The 16,731-nt window shown below is 43.5% G+C and overlaps 2 protein-coding genes across 4 annotated transcripts; one reads left to right on the top strand and one right to left on the bottom strand.

Moving 5' to 3' along the window:
• Positions 1 to 6,867: 6,867 nt before the first annotated feature.
• LOC311129738 (cysteine-rich with EGF-like domain protein 2) lies at positions 6,868 to 12,239 on the bottom strand. Of its 3 annotated transcripts, none has more exons than XR_014613305.1 (10): positions 11,863 to 12,233; positions 11,361 to 11,443; positions 11,057 to 11,167; positions 10,732 to 10,823; positions 10,467 to 10,643; positions 10,211 to 10,309; positions 10,016 to 10,099; positions 8,896 to 9,847; positions 7,718 to 7,858; positions 6,868 to 7,187 (listed from the first exon to the last, which is right to left on the bottom strand). XR_014613305.1 is itself a non-coding variant. In XM_084162159.1 (10 exons), the coding sequence occupies exons 1-10, from the start codon at positions 11,992 to 11,994 to the stop codon at positions 7,129 to 7,131; spliced, it is 1,074 nt and encodes a 357-aa protein (XP_084018285.1). In that variant the 5' UTR covers positions 11,995 to 12,239; the 3' UTR covers positions 6,868 to 7,128. The 3 variants fall into 3 exon arrangements, 2 of the variants coding, with proteins under 2 accessions (XP_084018285.1, XP_084018284.1); XM_084162159.1 differs by having other exon boundaries at positions 9,752 to 9,847; positions 11,863 to 12,239; XM_084162158.1 differs by having other exon boundaries at positions 9,752 to 9,847; positions 10,211 to 10,384; positions 11,863 to 12,214.
• Positions 12,240 to 12,401: 162 nt separating this feature from the next.
• On the top strand, positions 12,402 to 16,526 carry LOC311128980 (dol-P-Man:Man(7)GlcNAc(2)-PP-Dol alpha-1,6-mannosyltransferase-like). The gene is made up of 9 exons (XM_084161208.1): positions 12,402 to 12,568; positions 12,809 to 12,941; positions 13,154 to 13,327; positions 13,831 to 14,025; positions 14,322 to 14,427; positions 14,668 to 14,889; positions 15,079 to 15,248; positions 15,548 to 15,623; positions 15,773 to 16,526. Exons 1-9 carry the CDS (start codon positions 12,410 to 12,412, stop codon positions 16,005 to 16,007), a joined length of 1,470 nt encoding a protein of 489 aa, XP_084017334.1. The 5' UTR covers positions 12,402 to 12,409; the 3' UTR covers positions 16,008 to 16,526.
• The last annotated feature ends 205 nt before the right edge of the window (positions 16,527 to 16,731 follow it).

The following is a 16,731-nucleotide window of genomic DNA, read 5'->3' as shown; positions in this document are numbered from 1 at the left end:
ATCTCAAGGCAGCTGGGACCATAGTCACCAAGAAAACAATTGGTAACACACTACTCCGTGAAGGACTGAAATCCTGCAGCGCCCGCAAGGTCCCCCTGCTCAAGAAAGCACATATACAGGCCCGTCTGAAGTTTGCCAATGAACATCTGAATGATTCAGAGGAGAACTGGGTGAAAGTGTTGTGGTCAGATGAGACCAAAATTGAGCTCTTTGGCATCAACTCAACTCGCCTTGTTTGGAGGAGGAGGAATGCTTCCTATGACCCCAAGAACACCATCCCCACCGTCAAACATGGAGGTGGAAACATTATGCTTTGGGGGTGTTTTTCTGCTAAGGGGACAGGACAACTTCACCGCATCAAAGGGACGATGGACGGGGCCATGTACCGTCAAATCTTGGGTGAGAACCTCCTTCCCTCAGCCACGGCATTGAAAATGGGTCGTGGATGGGTATTCCAGCATGACAATGACCCAAAACACACGGCCAAGGCAACAAAGGAGTGGCTCAAGAAGAAGCACATTAAGGTCCTGGAGTGGCCTAGCCAGTCTCCAGACCTTAATCCCATAGAAAATCTGTGGAGGGAGCTGAAGGTTCGAGTTGCCAAACGTAAGCCTCGAAACCTTAATGACTTGGAGAAGATCTGAAAAGAGGAGTGGGACAAAATCCCTCCTGAGATGTGTGCAAACCTGGTGGCCAACTACAAGAAATGTCTGACCTCTGTGATTGCCAACAAGTAGTACTAAGTCATGTTTTGCAGAGGGGTCAAATACTTATTTCCCTCATTAAAATGCAAATCAATTTATAAAATTTTTTACATGCGTTTTTCTGGATTTTTTTGTTGTTATTCTGTCTCTCACTGTTCAAATAAACCTACCATTAACATTATAGACTGATCATGTCTTTGTCAGTGGGCAAACATACAAAATCAGCAGGGGATCAAATACTTTTTTCCCTTACTGTATGTGTGTGTGTGTGTTTGTGTGGGAGAGATGCTCGGTTCTCTGGGCTCGGGTCATTAAGTCTACTCCATGTCTCCACCAGGCATATATGACTTTATTTATATTTATGTAATGTATGTGTGTGAGAGTATCCATGACAGAGTGAAAGAGAAAATGTAGTATTTTAGGTTTGGGAGGTTTAACCTCAGCTCTCACGCAGGCTCCCTCACTTGGCTCTGTGTGTCCAGGCCAGGGGAACAGCCCAGGGAACAGGTCTGGGGCTCTGGGTGTGGAAACTGGGGCCTGGTGCAACAGAGCAAGGTGACGCCAGGCACCACAGAGAGCCTGTTGTTAGGCTTGCGTAGTGCTGAGGAGAGCAGGACTGCATCCCAAATGGTCCCCTATTCCCAGGGCTCTGGTCAAAAGTAGTGCACTACAGGGAACAGGGTGCAATTTGGGACGCATACCAGGGAGAGCTGGGGGCATAGCTGTGTGTGGCGGGAGCCTCTATATCTGGTTCTAGTTAGGAACTCTTTCAGTGGACCTGGGTTGCATTTCAAAACAAGCGGCCGGCGTGAACGCAGTAGACACACAGGAGCAGGGAAGAATGATGCATTTGGCACACACACAGGCACAAGAACACTCTCTTTTCTCTCCCTCTCTCTTTCTCCTTCTCTCTACCATCTCCACCCACTAACTAAATGGTCACATTCTGCGAGCAGTGTGAGCTACAGGGGAGGCAGAGAGGGGAGGCAGGGAAGAGAAGGGAGGCAGAAATGGAAGGCAGGAGGAGGAGGGGAGGTGGAAAAGGGGCCAAAAGCCGCTCTTTGACTGACTTTCTCTCTCACAAAATGAATATTGAAGATATTTCTGTCGGCATATATTTTGTATAACAAAGTGTTCTCATCCATGCTTTGCCACCCAGTTTTACTCTAAGTTTGAAAATTGGCCTGAAAGGTTAGTGCTGCTTTGTTACATAATGTCCATTCCGATTCCGAAAGCATCCATCTGGGCTCCAGTGTGTGTGTGTGTGTGTGTGTGTGTGTGTGTGTGTGTGTGTGTGTGTGTGTGTGTGTGTGTGTGTGTGTGTGTGTGTGTGTGTGTGTGTGTGTGTGTGTGTGTGTGTGTGGCTGCATACTTGTGTGTGTGTGTTGGTTCCTTTTGGCTTGGGTGCAAGTGTACGAGTGTGTGTGGGCAAGAGCCGGATGGAGAGAGTGGGAAGTAAAAGAAAGCACCATTCAGTTCCACAGTCAGTAACACACAGATATAGAGCCATAGTGCTCCACCAGTACCGGCTGCAATGACACACTCATTGTTGAATCAATGCAGAGCCAGAAACAAAACAAATCTTGGCCAAGCAAACAAGCACAAATGCAATAAACAATTATATAAATATCTGTGATCAAGCTGACTGCTTATTGCACACACAGACACTCCATTCAGGCATTTCTCTACGGATGATTAGAGGTAGAAACAAAAGTATTATGACCCCCCCTGATGCATGCTTTACCCTGAGGTCAGAGTGCAGGGAAAGGCTACGAGGGTGTTGTGAAAACAATCACGCTGCCTCACCAAATATTCTCAACATCTTAGCTATTTTATTTCCCGTCGGCCAATCGCTGAGCCATTTTCCAAGTTGTCAATCGGACCATTGAGAAGGGTTTAGAGTTTAGGCAATAACATGTAACCACACAAAGGAGAAGAGGGAATGGAGTAGACATGTAGAAAGGAAAAGCACTTGTTGACCGGACTGGAGGGAGGGGAGAGAGGGAGGGATGGAGGGGGAAGCCGCTGGATGGCTTGTTATTCTCCTACGAATTAGGCCTGTGCACACAGACAGCAGCAGTAGGCTAGGCTTGTCCTTTCTCTCCACTGAGGATTGTGGACTCACAGGGCCCACCTCCTTCTCTTCTACCACTTTACTACTGGCTGGACATGATACACAGGCCAGGCACAGAACCATCCTACTCAGGTAGAGGAGATGAGAGGATGAAAGGAGGGGAAGAGGGGGGAAAAGAGGCATAAAAGAAAACAAAGGGGAGAGGAGGATAGGGGGAAATGAAATGAGGAGGGAGGGAGGAGAGGGTAAGAGGAGAGCGGTAGAGGGGAGAGAAGGACAGGAGGAGAGAGGTTGGGAGGGGGAAAGGATGTTAATCCCAGGGGTAAAGATATGGACTGATACAGGTGTCTGAATGGGGGCTCAGCAGGGAGAAAATGGGGGGGGGGGGGGGGGGGGGGGGGTGTTGGTGACACACATCTCCCATTCGATCCTAGACACTGGTACAGTCTCAATATTACGAAGTGATATAATCAACAACAACAAAATCAAAAAAGCATAACACGGTATGATTAAAGAATGTTGTCATGGCATAAATTAGATCATAACATAATAATGCTGATGATTCAATGTTATGATTTGATGACTCAATGTTATGCTGACTAAACATTATGATTGATTTTATATTGATGGACTGTGCATCCAACACACCATTCCATAAAGTAGACATGTACAACTTCGTCCAAATGCCTAAAACAGACTGATGGCCAGTCTCGAGAAAATGCTTCAAACATTTTGTGAAAATCTCTGAAAGATACTGAAGGCCAGAAAGTAGCTCTTCAAACATCCCCCTATTCCCTCCTAGTGCCTCATGGACTGGATACATAATCTCATCTCACAGCTTCCTTGTTCCTGCTCCTCCATGTTTGTTTACATCCTCCATCATCATAAACATGGCCCAGACACCACGCCAACACTACTAAACGCTAAAGCCATGGCACCTCTCTTCTTCGACCAACCAATGCAGTCGATGTTGACTGACCGCACTGAACTGAGGCTGGCGTGCAGCTCTCGTCTAGAGGTGGAAACCAGACAAAGCCTTCCTGAGAGATCAAAGTCAAAGTCCTTTCATTCCTGATGTGTGTGTGTTAGAGATCAGAGTGGTGACACACGCAAACATGTAAGGGTGTGCACACACACACACACACACACACACACACACACACACACACACACACTGGCTCAGAGATCAGAGAGAGGGGCAACATCAGTCCATCTGACCAGTCTGTCCGCAGAGTCTCTCGGTAGCGTTGCGCAGCAGAAGTGTGTGTGCCAACGCCACTTCCTCCAGTCTCCTGAGAAATATGCTGCTGTCTGCCTCTGACTCAGGTCTGACTCAGGTCTGGCTCAGGTCTGCATCAGACTGCAGCAGACAGCACCGGTTACATTCAGACTCACTCCTAGGAGCAGAGCACAAGTCTCAAATCACTTTCTATGCCCTGCATAGTGCAATACTTTTCAACAGAGTAATACATCATATAGTGCACTACTTATGACCAAAGTAAGCAGCTGTGAATAAGTGAAAAGATTATGGATATTCATCATAGGTATTTTCAGTGGCCTTAATGTATCACCTTAATTTAGCTAGAAGGGAGGGTGAGTGACTCATAATGGGGTCATGATGGAAAGGCAGAAGGGTTGGTAGTCCACTGTATAAACAGGCTGTGCTCAACTGCTCATGGGTGTATATCAGCAGCATTCAAATTATATCACAGAGCTCCCTGTATCTCAACACTAGGGGTCAGCCATGTTACAGAGGTCACAGGGAGGGCGAGTCAGTCAGGCCAGGACATTAATTCACTTTACACAACAATACAATTTCCCAGCAAGCAGCTCCTCTACTCTGCATCAGGCCACAATATAGGCCCCAGCTGGTTTCTCCTCTACTCAAGACTCAGGGCCCGTCCCAAAGGCACCGTATTCCCTATGTAGTGCATTACTTTTGACCAGGGCCCATAGGGCAGTAGTGCACTATATAGGGAATAGGGTGCCATTTGGGATACAGAAAGACACATCCAAGGCTTCTGACTGTATCCATTCTCCAACTGTGTCTGCAGGGCTTTAAATTTGTCCAGGCATTATTGATGGACGGCGGTTTCTCTGTCCAGCTGTGTGTAGAAAAGCAGACCTGACCACATCAGAAGAGTACAGAGGAAGTAAGCAAGCCACATCACAGGCAGTAGCCTGAGCGAAAGCACATGGTACAACTGCTTCCCTGCTTTGCAGCATTCCGAACCCCAAACCACAGTTGGAGGAGGAGGGGTGAGAGGAGAGGGAAGGACAGGGCACATGGTTTGATGCCAAAGAGAGAGGAAAGGGGGAACGAGTATCCTGCATTGCACTGCCGTGTCCCATCATTGACCCTACATCCATTGGCACACTGCCCTCAGAGAAATGAATTCAGATCATAGCATGACATTCATTAAGGTCAGGCCCATCCAAAACTCCACAACCAAAGAGTCATCATCATGCCCAGCCTACAGTATCAGACAATTTAATAAGGGGTGATGACACCAGAGATGCATGTAAAAGTATAAATGGATGACACCTGTCTGTCTTGAACTCGTGAATGCATTTCTGAATGAAAATATGAAAATTTTCAGCGTCCCCATCTCATGCTCCCAATTTCATCATGCCTTGGGAAGTCCGTCTGTACTCCCTGTCCTTGTGGTCACCCTGAGTACAACCGGACCATGTGGACCACAGCTAGCCTTTACTGGCAGAACACAACCACAACAGAGAGGTGGAAGAGAGCATAGCACTCCTTCAACCAACCCACACACATTTGTGGACTTCTGAAGCCATTTGACAGTTCAGGCAGGGATTTACTCCACAAAAGGGTTAGAATGCAGGCTAAAATAAACATCTGAATGGAGTGTACTAGTTCCTTTTGAAGTGCCTTGGTCTGTGAAAGTCAGCTGCAAAGACTTCCATGTCAATATTCACAGTCTATTGTTGTTTCCGAGCTTGAGAGAGAGAAATGCTGGAAAAGAACAAAGTTGAAGGACTACTCATGGCATCACTAAGTCGCCACAGCAACCTGTTGTGACACAAACACATACTTTCCTCACTGACTGCAATACACTGTTGAGTCGGTGGTGTTGCAAGTGGAGCTTTCCTTGTGTTTCCGAGCACTATTAGGGCATCACAAAAACGACTACTACTCCCCCTAACCTATCTACTACTTATCTTTACAAACCTGAATTGCATTTGTTGTATTCCACTGTGTGTAGGCCTATATAGCACAAGTAGGGAGATCTTGGCCCATCTAACTTTACAATGCTGACATAACATCTTGCATCGGGGTGCAAAAAACAAAACCATTATGCACACAGAGATGGGGAATAACATTGAGGTTTCTTGTCAACTGTAATCTCATCTCACTTTTGGCACACATTGCCATTTTGTGCAGATGAAACACTGGAAAAGTACCACAGACAGAGGAGAGGAAATGTGGGCAATAAGTGGTGTGTGTTGGGGGGTGGGGGGGTGTGTGTTCAGTGGAAAGCACCAGCCAGGACAGGTTTCAACTGGCTCCTCATCCAGCTCTAAAGCTGCAAAGACAGTCAAAACAACTTACATCATCCCTTGGGGGGGTGAAAAGCAGGTTAGTGGGATATGCTGCCTTTGATCAGGAACAGATAACTATTGAAAGATGATGATTTAGGATCAGGGTCATACAAAAACACACACATTTCACTAGCTGATCCACAAGACATGGTCGTCAATCTTTTCAATTGCCTAACCCTAAAATAATACCACATTTGATCTATTTCATATCAAACAAAAAAACAGTACATTTCATTCTGCCGATTCATCCAACTAACAGCTGATTTGAGATTTCTTCTGTGGTTAGAGTGCCACTCTGTGTTCAACTTTGAAAACTACAACAGTATTTCAATTGAATTGACTGCACCCAAGAAGATGTCTTAGGCACTGCTAATCCAGAAAGATCCAGAATCAGACATATGCACCATAATTTCTGTTCTCAAACTTTATTTGAATTACGTTCAAAATCCTGCATGAATTTAAAAACCAGACAACAATAGACAACACTTGTTGGGTTAACCACAGAAACAACAAGAACCAGAGTACTTGGGGGTTGAACCTTTATTTTCTCAGCCATTCTGTTGGCTGCCCATCCATGATCCACAGGTATAAAAGTCTGTAAAGACTGCAGTATGCATGTTGAGTGTTCAATAACTGCCATGTAGTCCCAATGCTTTAAAAGGAGTGGCCTCAAGATATTCTGATGCTGTGAGCTATAGGGGTGTAGTCTCACGGGTGACACCCACTTCATAATTTACTCCAAATGCTCTTCCTGGTTTGTTCCTATTGGTTCATTTCCTGAGGTCAAAGGTCCTCGTGCTCTTCTGGATGTTTCACTGTTTCAGCCACTTCCTCATTCTCCTCTGAAGGTAACAAAGACAAAACCACAAGCACTTGAAAATAAGAACTGACCAGCGCTGGAAGTCCCACACTCCTCAACTCATCTGCTGTACAAGGCAACACAATATCCTTTCCTTATGTGTTTATTTTGTCTTTATGTATAGTGTATGCTGAAAAGGGAATGACCTCATTGAGGACTTTGAAGTTTCTCTAATTCTAACACATACTTGCTTGAGCATGCACTAATGTCAAATATAGATTCAACTAAGAGAACCAAGAGTAATCTGATTCAACTGCACCTGCAGTATTTCATAGAGTATACTGTTACTGTAGTAGTAACTACAGTGTACTTTACCTGCCAAATCAGATTGATTTGGATTTAATTACATTCATGGTTGTGGTCGACAAGACTTATTATGCAGAATGAAGTTACATAAAAAAACAATATTTCAATAACAAGATAACTAACTACACTCAATTAAAGTATGTCATCATGTATAAAATGCATTTTAAAATCATAAATCAACTAGTCCAGATTGTTATTATTGATTACCTGGCTCGGGTATTTTGACACAGACTCCGTCCTGTTCCTCGTACCTGCTGGCACAGATACAGATGTAGCTTCCTTTGTTGTTCACACACTCCTGGTTCTCCGCAGTACACACAGCGTCAGGCTGCTCACACTCGTTCACATCTGTACAGAGAACAGATCAACAATCAATTATGATTTTTATTTTTTTACATTTATAGAAAGCATTAACTCCCCTCTGTGTACTTATTTCATGACTCTAGAACCAAGATTATGTATTCAAAATAGCTTCTTACGTTTTATAATTGTATGTTCGTTAATGGGAAAATTGTCATTTTTGTCAATTTCATGCTGTTCGTATGTGGCTGCTATGAACGTGAACTGTGTTTGCGTGTGATCAGGGGAGTATTCATTCTGGCAATTCTGTTGAAAAACGTTTCTTAAAACGGAAGCAAACGGAATGGGGATAAACATACTTGAATTTGTCCAATAGAAACTCTCGTTTGCAACTGTTGAAATAATGATTACACCATAGATCAGCTAGATGAAGGGAAGAGTGTGCAAGGCAGTATTGAATGTGTCACGGTCTGTCACCTTGATTACTTTCATTTCTCTCGACCAGTGCACCTACATTGTAAACTTTCATTCATAGACTAGGTTGTAGCAACCTCATGATGGGTATAGGGAACATTTGAGTATTATGCAGTAGCCTAAACTTATCGATGTTACATTGAGCTGAGTGAATAGAATATGAATGACAGTCATCCAATATGCTGTAATAGAAATAAGGCCATGCTCATAAAACAAATAATCATCCTCCCTCATCTTAAACGTCACCGACCGCCAAGGAGTTACAAGCACGTCAATAAGCATTCAACAACGTCCATAAGTCATTCCCATTTCATTTAAAGTTGCAATATGTAACTTTTTGGGCGACCCGACCAAATTCACATAGAAATGTGAGTTATAGATCTGTTATTCTCATTGAACGCAAGTCTACGAAGCGGTAGATCTGTTCCATGTGTGTTATTTCTATGCTTCACGTTTTTAAGTATTTTACTTTCAGTTTTGTACACCAGCTTCAAACAGCTGAAAATACAACATTTTTGGTTATGGAAAATATATTTCACAGCAGTTTAGATGGTACAATGATTCTCTACACTATACTTGCTTGTTTTGTCACAAAATGAAATTATGCAAACCATTAGAATTTCAGCAACCAGGCAATGGCGGAGTGATTTCTGCATAGTGCATCTTTAAAACATAAAAGGATATTTAAGCAAAGTATCTGACTGTCTGTTAAAACATGGATCTTGGTTTAGCATGTAGAGAAATGTAGGGATAGCATTGCAGTGCGAGGGGTAATGTGCTGTATCGTCCTGCCTTTAAGGTAGTGTCCAGACTACGGACATACCTCCATTGTGGACGAGTTACTCTATGTCCAAGACTACTGCCTCTCTGTTACTGGCCAACAGGGTACGCAGGCTGGACAACTGACAGTGGCTACATCAGGGATGGAAAAAATGAAGGATAAAATAATGAAAAATGACAGAAGGGATGAAGGAAAGAAGGGAGGGAGGGAGGGAGGGAGGAAAGGAATGAAGATACTTCCTTAGTATTCCACCAGGGCCATACTGGTGAGATGTCCTAGCTGCAAGTATGAGTAACTGCATGTGGAATGTGCCTGAAAGTGGGCATTGCGAGAAAATAAAAATAAAAAGTGTGAGGATCAACACCAGTGGGTGTGTCGAAACCTAACAGCTAATTGGGCAGATTGGTTGTCACTCAAGACTTTTGCATGGCTGCTTCCTTGTAGCATTTTAGATAAGCTGGTTAGGCACGTTAGGAGAATGAGGTTAAGGTTAGGAAAAGGGTTAGGCTTAGCAAAAATGCTACAAGGAAGCAGCAAGCAGCCACGCAAAACGGTCTTGAGTGGCAACCAATCTGCCCAATTAGCTGTTACTTTTCGATACACCCACTTGTGTTGATCCTCCCACTTGTTTTGCAAAGCTCACTTTCAGACACACTCCACTTATGCAGTTACCCATGTCTCCCTACCTGTGCAGGTGCCCTCTGTGTCCTGGTACCCAGGAGCACAGCTCTGGCACTTATCAGGCCCTGCCCCAGTACAGCCTGAACACACCTTGTCACAGCCTGCCAGAGAGGAGAACACAGAGGTCAAATGTTAATACTTGTTTAAAGTTTATTAAAAATAGCTTAGTCATGTTTATATTTTCAGTCCCTAATACAATAGCTGTATCCATCCAACAACATAGTAAATATGGTCCTCTCACTAAGTAGTAGACCACAGTTTTACAGTACCTTTACAGGAGAACGAGCCATCCGTGTTCAGACAGTACTGATCCTCTTTGCAGAGAGGAGGGTCGTTCAAGCACTCGTTCACATCTAGGGTCACAATGAGAAGAAACAGGAAAAGTGAGTTTGATCTTGATGTCAAATTCATGACAGGAAAATTATTTATTATGCCATGGAAAAGTATCAAAATGTCTCTCTCACCAAGACAGGTCCCCTCGTCATCCTCCCCCCAGCCCGTCTTGCACTCCTCACAGTCCTCATTGGTTAGACCAGTGCAGGTCTTGCAGGAGGCGTGACACTCTGTAGTGTAGGGGATTAGTGGGAAAGGTGGTCTGAGATGCATGCCCTGCTCCAAATAGACCCCTAGCCTGTCCCCTAGGCACATTGTTTAGATCTGAAAGGACTGGATGTGTAAACCATTGTTAAAAATAACATGCAAACATAATAAACCAAGTACCTGTGCATAGTGAAAACGTGTCGTTCCTAATTTCACTGAAGTATCCGTCGATGCAGTCCAGACAGAACTCCCCCTTGTAACCATGGTCACAGTTGCACCCGCCGTTACCCCCTCGTGTTCCGTCACCGTCACACACACCATTGCCATGGCAAGGCCTCTCGGAACCCCCCACACAGGCTGTCAGAAGGAAACAGTTGGTTCTCATTCACCCATGGCTGGTTGGTATTAGTCAACTAAATGTGGTTTTGGAGGACTATGTCTTTACCATTGCAATCAGGGCCAAATGTTCCCTTCGAACAGCACACCTTGATGGTATCAATGCAGAACCAATTATACAGATCAGGATGCTTCTTTTGCCTGGATTGGAAGAGCGTGATGTCAAAAATCACAATACACATTTGAATTGTAGCCTGGAAGTTCAGAGATTCCACAAGGACAAAGATAGTGATAAGGGGTCTTGAAATCTGATGTCAATGGCCTATACTCCAGGAGAAGTAAAAGGCCTAAGTAAGTAAGTAGTAAGGGGTTTTGTGCTAATGGAACATGTGCTGCCCTCTTGTTCTAGCTGAGCAGTCAGGTCAAGTACTCACCTCTTGAACCACCAGGTCTCAAAGTGGTCCTCGTGCTCTTCTACCATGTGGTTACATTCAAAGCTGCTGCTGTCACACAGATTCTCCAGAATCTCAACTAGGCGGATCTCACTGAGGAGAGGGGGAGTGGGAGGAGGGAAAGGGAAGAGGAGACAGAGAAATCAGCTTATATTGTGCCACTGGGTCAACAGCAAATACGTGGTCTGGGTCAGCATGACACATAGGTTTAGCAATCACTGATCAGAGCAAACAGATATGTGATAAGCACAGCAACATGATGATGAGTGGTGTATAGGAATCTTACCTCGTCTCATATTTGGAAAGTGCCCTCTCCTCCCAAGCGGTGTTTCCTCCACCAAAGTTCTGCTTTTTCGTTCGGTCCAATCCCTGTTGGAACAGTAGTGTGAGGATGAAGACTAGCTAACCAGACACTGATTATGGCAGTCATTTGATCAATGGTGAAAATGTAATACAGCACTGTGTCTGATCATTTGGGTGTAAACAGCACACATATGTAAGCTAGTTATTAGGTTCGACTCCCACATTTTAAACTGGTCTAACGTTAATTGACTAGCTGACTGACTAGTATACTGGTGTTATGATGCTCAGTCACATTACATAGCCTACATCAAGGTCAGAAGAGGAAGGCTTAGTTACATGAATGCATTACAAGAACAATACACCATTGTTGGTTGCCCACTGGTAAATAAAAGCACATCAATTGGTTGTGGTTTGAATCAGACCAATTGATAGTCCTGCCCAGCTAGCCAAGGCAAATTATACACAGAAGAACATTTCAAACTTACCTTACTGAAGTTATCAGCTATCTGTTTGCAGGTATTACATGAGCTTTTTAAGTCTTTTACATAGGTGCATTGTGATAGTAAAATAAAAATTAGGCTACAAAATAGCCACAGTAATTGACTGAACGATAGCATTTTGGCTAGCTACAGTAGCTGGATAGCAGTTGAATGACTCGAGGTTTCATATCATAGCTAACGTTACACCTTAGCCACTTGCCAGCAAGCTTCCTATACCTAAAAACGTGCAGCACAGAGTCTAGCCACATATACAACAATTTATTGGAAGTTAGCTAGCGTTATCTATGCAAAGCGTACGAAAGTAATATTTACATGCAGGTAGATAAAAATTGCTACCTTTTTTTTATTTCCGCGTCAGCCTCTTGGTACGATTGTGGCTTGTCGTGATTTGCCATTTTGCTCATCAATCACGTTGAGTACCAATTATATTCCGCCACGCGCGGGACAACCGTCTTCTTTTTACCCACGTGGGAACATATGTTCACGTTTCCATATTTGTGCGCATGCGTCAACTTCCTATCTACTTCAGGTCATGGCAGAGAAGCGGGCTGCGTCTGGGCAATCACTGTTGTTTTTACTAATTTCGGTGACTCTATTACATTTGTTTATTTGTCCTTTTACAAAAGTTGAAGAGAGTTTCAACTTACAGGCAGCGCATGATATTCTTTATCACAGACTTGATTTTGAAAAGGTAAGACTGAGAGCTACACATACATCAGCCAACTAACGGTAGCTAGCTAACAGTTAGCTAATCTTTACACATGCATTGTGCAAATGCTTGTTGAGAGTGTTACACTTGATATTTTTCATCTCTTGATAAAGCTTTCTGCAACATTACCTGCCCGTAAATCATTTTGTTCCCAGCTAAACAATGACAAATGCCAGAACTCCATTGCTGATGTTGACAGTATTTTTCCCACTATCTCACCAGTATGACCACCATGAATTCCCTGGTGTGGTGCCACGGACATTCCTTGGACCTGTGTTCCTATCAACGGTCTGCTCCCCACTGATCTACCTGCTGTCACTACTGGAGGCTTCCAAATTCTACACACAGCTGATGGGTAAGTCTTGCTACTATTATATGATACCCATAAACAACAGCAGTGCAATAGAGCAGACCTGGGTCCAATAGATTTTTCACTTTTGGGACAACTCAATTGTTTCCATAGTGCCAGACAAGCTAAATCAAGTACAGCTTGATAGGTAAATGACAGGTCTGTACAAATCAGTCCACCTACTCAAATGTATTGATGTGTACCTTTCTGCTGTCCAGTGCGAGGTTGCCTGGGAGTGTGTGTGACGTTAGCTCTATGGCGCATGCAGAGGGAGGTTCGGAGGCAGTTCGGGTCGACAGTTGCGGGACTGTTCTGTCTCACCTGCGCCTCACAGTTCCATCTCATGTTCTACAGCACGAGACCCCTCCCCAATGTATTTGCACTGCCAATAGGTAAGAGACACTGACTGATATATTGAAGACATGATTGTAGTGTAAAACTATCTTGGATGAAAATCTTCTATACAAATTTTTTCAGTATAACTTATGTATCAAATTACTGTTGGAGACCAGCCTCATGTAGGATAAAATCTATAATATAAATGTCCACCAATGTGTTAAAGGTGCTACACATTCCACTATTTGACGAACTGACTTGTTGGAAAGGTGGCATCCTATGACAGTGCCACGTTGAAAGTCACTGAGCTCTTCAGTAAGGCCATTATACTACCACTGTTTGTCTATGGAGATTGCATGGCAATCTCCATAGGCAATCTCCATAGTGCTCTTTTATACACCTGTCAGCGACGGGTGTGGCTGGAATAGCCGAATCCACTAATTTGAAGGGGTGTCCACATACTTTTGTATGTAGTGTATTTTAGGAGAGTCCTTTCTTCCAGTAGTTTCTCTGATGTTAATCTTATGCAGTAAAACGGTCTGTTCTGTTTTCTTCCTAGTCCTGTTGGCGTTCACTGCATGGATGGGGCAGAGGTACGGGTCCTTCATCTGTCTCTCTGCTCTCATCATCATCGTGTTTAGATCAGAACTGTGTCTCTACCTGGGTCTTATGCTGCTCATGTCACTACTGAGCAGGAGGCTGGGGATCCTCCAACTGCTCTACTATGCCATTCCTGCAGGTGCTTTGTCACTAGGTGAACGATAAGATATTGATACTGACTATAACCTAAATGTTGCTATTTTGTGTTCCCATTGTAAATATGTTATCAGCAACATTAATTCTGGTCCTGGAGAACTACAGGGTGTGCAGGCTTTTGCTCCAGCCCAGCACTAACACAGCTGGCTAAGCTACAGTAGTTAGATGAGTCGGGTGTGCTGTAGCTTGCCTGGAACAAATGCATACATACCCTGTAGTTTTTCAGGAATAGAAGTGTTATAAATATATAAGCTCTTTAGATGAACGTCTAATTTTATCTTCTGTCTCTTTCAGCTTTGACTGTCGGCATTGACTCATTCTTCTGGAATAAGCTGATTTGGCCCGAGGGCCAGGTACTCTGGTACAACACCATCCTGAACAAGAGCTCCAACTGGGGAATATCCTTCACTTCACTAAATGCTTGTTATAAACTTATAACAACAATGCCCACTCAGTCAACTAATTAAATCATGCAACGCAGCTTTAGACACCTGCTTCTCCTTGATCGATTCTGAGTTAGTGTAAACATTTGTGATAATATTATGAAAGTAATGGGTTAATTTTCCACTCATCAGAGAGCCCACTTGTGACCTGAAAACAACAACTTGCTAGCTTTCCTTGACTTTCTCCCCCAGTAAACCTCCCCCTTTCTGTGGTACTTCTACTCTGCTCTGCCCCGTGCCCTGGGCTGCGCAGTGCTGTTCGTCCCCCTAGGCCTACTGGACAGACGGACGCGCATCCTGCTGCTGCCTACTGTAGGATTTATCCTGCTCTACTCTTTCCTGCCCCACAAGGAGCTACGCTTTATCCTCTACACCTTCCCTGTACTGAATATAGTGGCCGCACGGGGCTGCTCCTTCATGTAAGGAGAGAAAGGCTGTTATTGGCATGATTGTTGTCTGTTCAGGGAGGTCAATTTAGTATAATAATGTTGCAAAAACATGACTAGTGCTTATTTTGACATTTATGGCCTTTAGGATGATGGAGTCACAGTTCAGAGAAACCACATTATATAATAATGTTGAAAACTTTTTAATTCTCGGTCCGACAGTCTGAACAACTACCACAAATCTTGGATGTATAAACTTGGCTCCTTAATCGTGGTTGGCCAGTTGGTGACAAATGCTGCATACTCCAGCATATCTCTGTACGTGTCCCATCACAACTACCCTGGAGGCAGGGGGATGCAGGTACTACATAAACTAGTACCGTTTACATCAGGTAAGAGCAGTGATGTAGTGGAAGGTAAATGCACATCAAGGCTGTTTAGACACCTTTCTTATTTTGACCGAGCATTTAACCACCATTTGCTGAAAAACGTATTGAAAGTATAGTAGGGAGCGTTAATTTACTCGCCACTATCAGTGTTTACCCACTTTTTTTTTTTTTTTACCACTATATCACTTGGTAAGAGGTTATCAATTTTTAGTTATCATACCAGTTATAAAGTCAGTGAGGAAAGTGTAATGGTTGCAAAAACACTGATTAAAGGCTGTATGTAATCAATTGCTTCTCCTCAGATGTCTCTGTTCATATTGATGTATTTGCTGCCCAAACTGGAGTGTCACGTTTCTTAGAACTGAACAGAAACTGGAGGTTAGTTTGACTAGGTATTCTATTCTGGAATATAACTGTTTCCAACCTTCTAAAAGCATTCTTTATTTGTAAGTCGCTCTGGATAAGAGCGTCTGCTAAATGACGTAATGTAAAAATTCTAAGGATTCAGCTTTGTGTTCTATTGTCAGGTATGACAAGAGAGAAGACATTGGCCCTGGACACCCTGATATGAAGACATACTCCCATGTTCTAATGGAGGCCAATGCCACCCAGATAGCATTACTCAAAGGCTCCCACATGCCTTTGGCCTTCATCCAAGGTTACAGCAACATGACGTTGAATGCCTTTCGGTTTCCTTTCTTCAGTATAAACCTGGGAGGCAAACTGGTGTTGCTAGAAAGAGTACCTGACCCTTCCAGTTGAACTGAGTACAGTGTCGTTTTTCAGGATTTAGTATTTTCTCATGACCAAATTGTAGTGTTCTGTTGTTTTCCATCACTCTTTTGGGATATAAGTTGGTTGATATAAGCCAGGTATTGGTGGAATACACTGATAGGATCACCTTTATTTGTTTATGTAAATGACTCAAACGTGTCTGGCCAGGCCAGCTTAGTTCTCCATTCACATGCAAAGAAAGTATATATAGACCTTTCATTACTTCAACTGAAAATGATCCATGACAATGCACTTATCCTCCAATTTTACTCCACCAAACCAGGTAACTGGTTTACTGTCTTTAACACTTTCTTAAAATGAAGTGGTCAGATAACCACAGTTCAATAATTGCAATCCTTCAAAACTGCATTTCTTTTTTTCTGAAATAAGTTCAAAGAACTTATGCTATTGCTCCATTTTGTGTTTTGTATGCATTTATAGTTTCCCATATGAACAAAACCACTCATCATTAGCTTTGGAATAAAACTGAAGAGGAAATGTGAAAAATACATTGTCCTGTTTGTTGATTTAAAAGGAAGTACTTGCACCACTTGAGGCAATATTACATGCTTCTAGAGACCACAGTTTTCAGAAATGTTACATTTAAGTGTTGCAAATAGACAACATTCGCTGGTGACTCTGTTCCCCATGACAGTGATATGTGTGGGTCTTGTTTAGTAGGGAGAACACTAAATGAAACTGGCAGGTAGTG

This window comes from Coregonus lavaretus (genome assembly GCF_964263955.1).
Source record: "Coregonus lavaretus genome assembly, chromosome: 5".
NCBI lineage: Eukaryota > Metazoa > Chordata > Actinopteri > Salmoniformes > Salmonidae > Coregonus > Coregonus lavaretus.
Note: the sequence above shows the minus strand (reverse complement) of the source record. Positions and strands in the feature narration are given on the sequence as shown.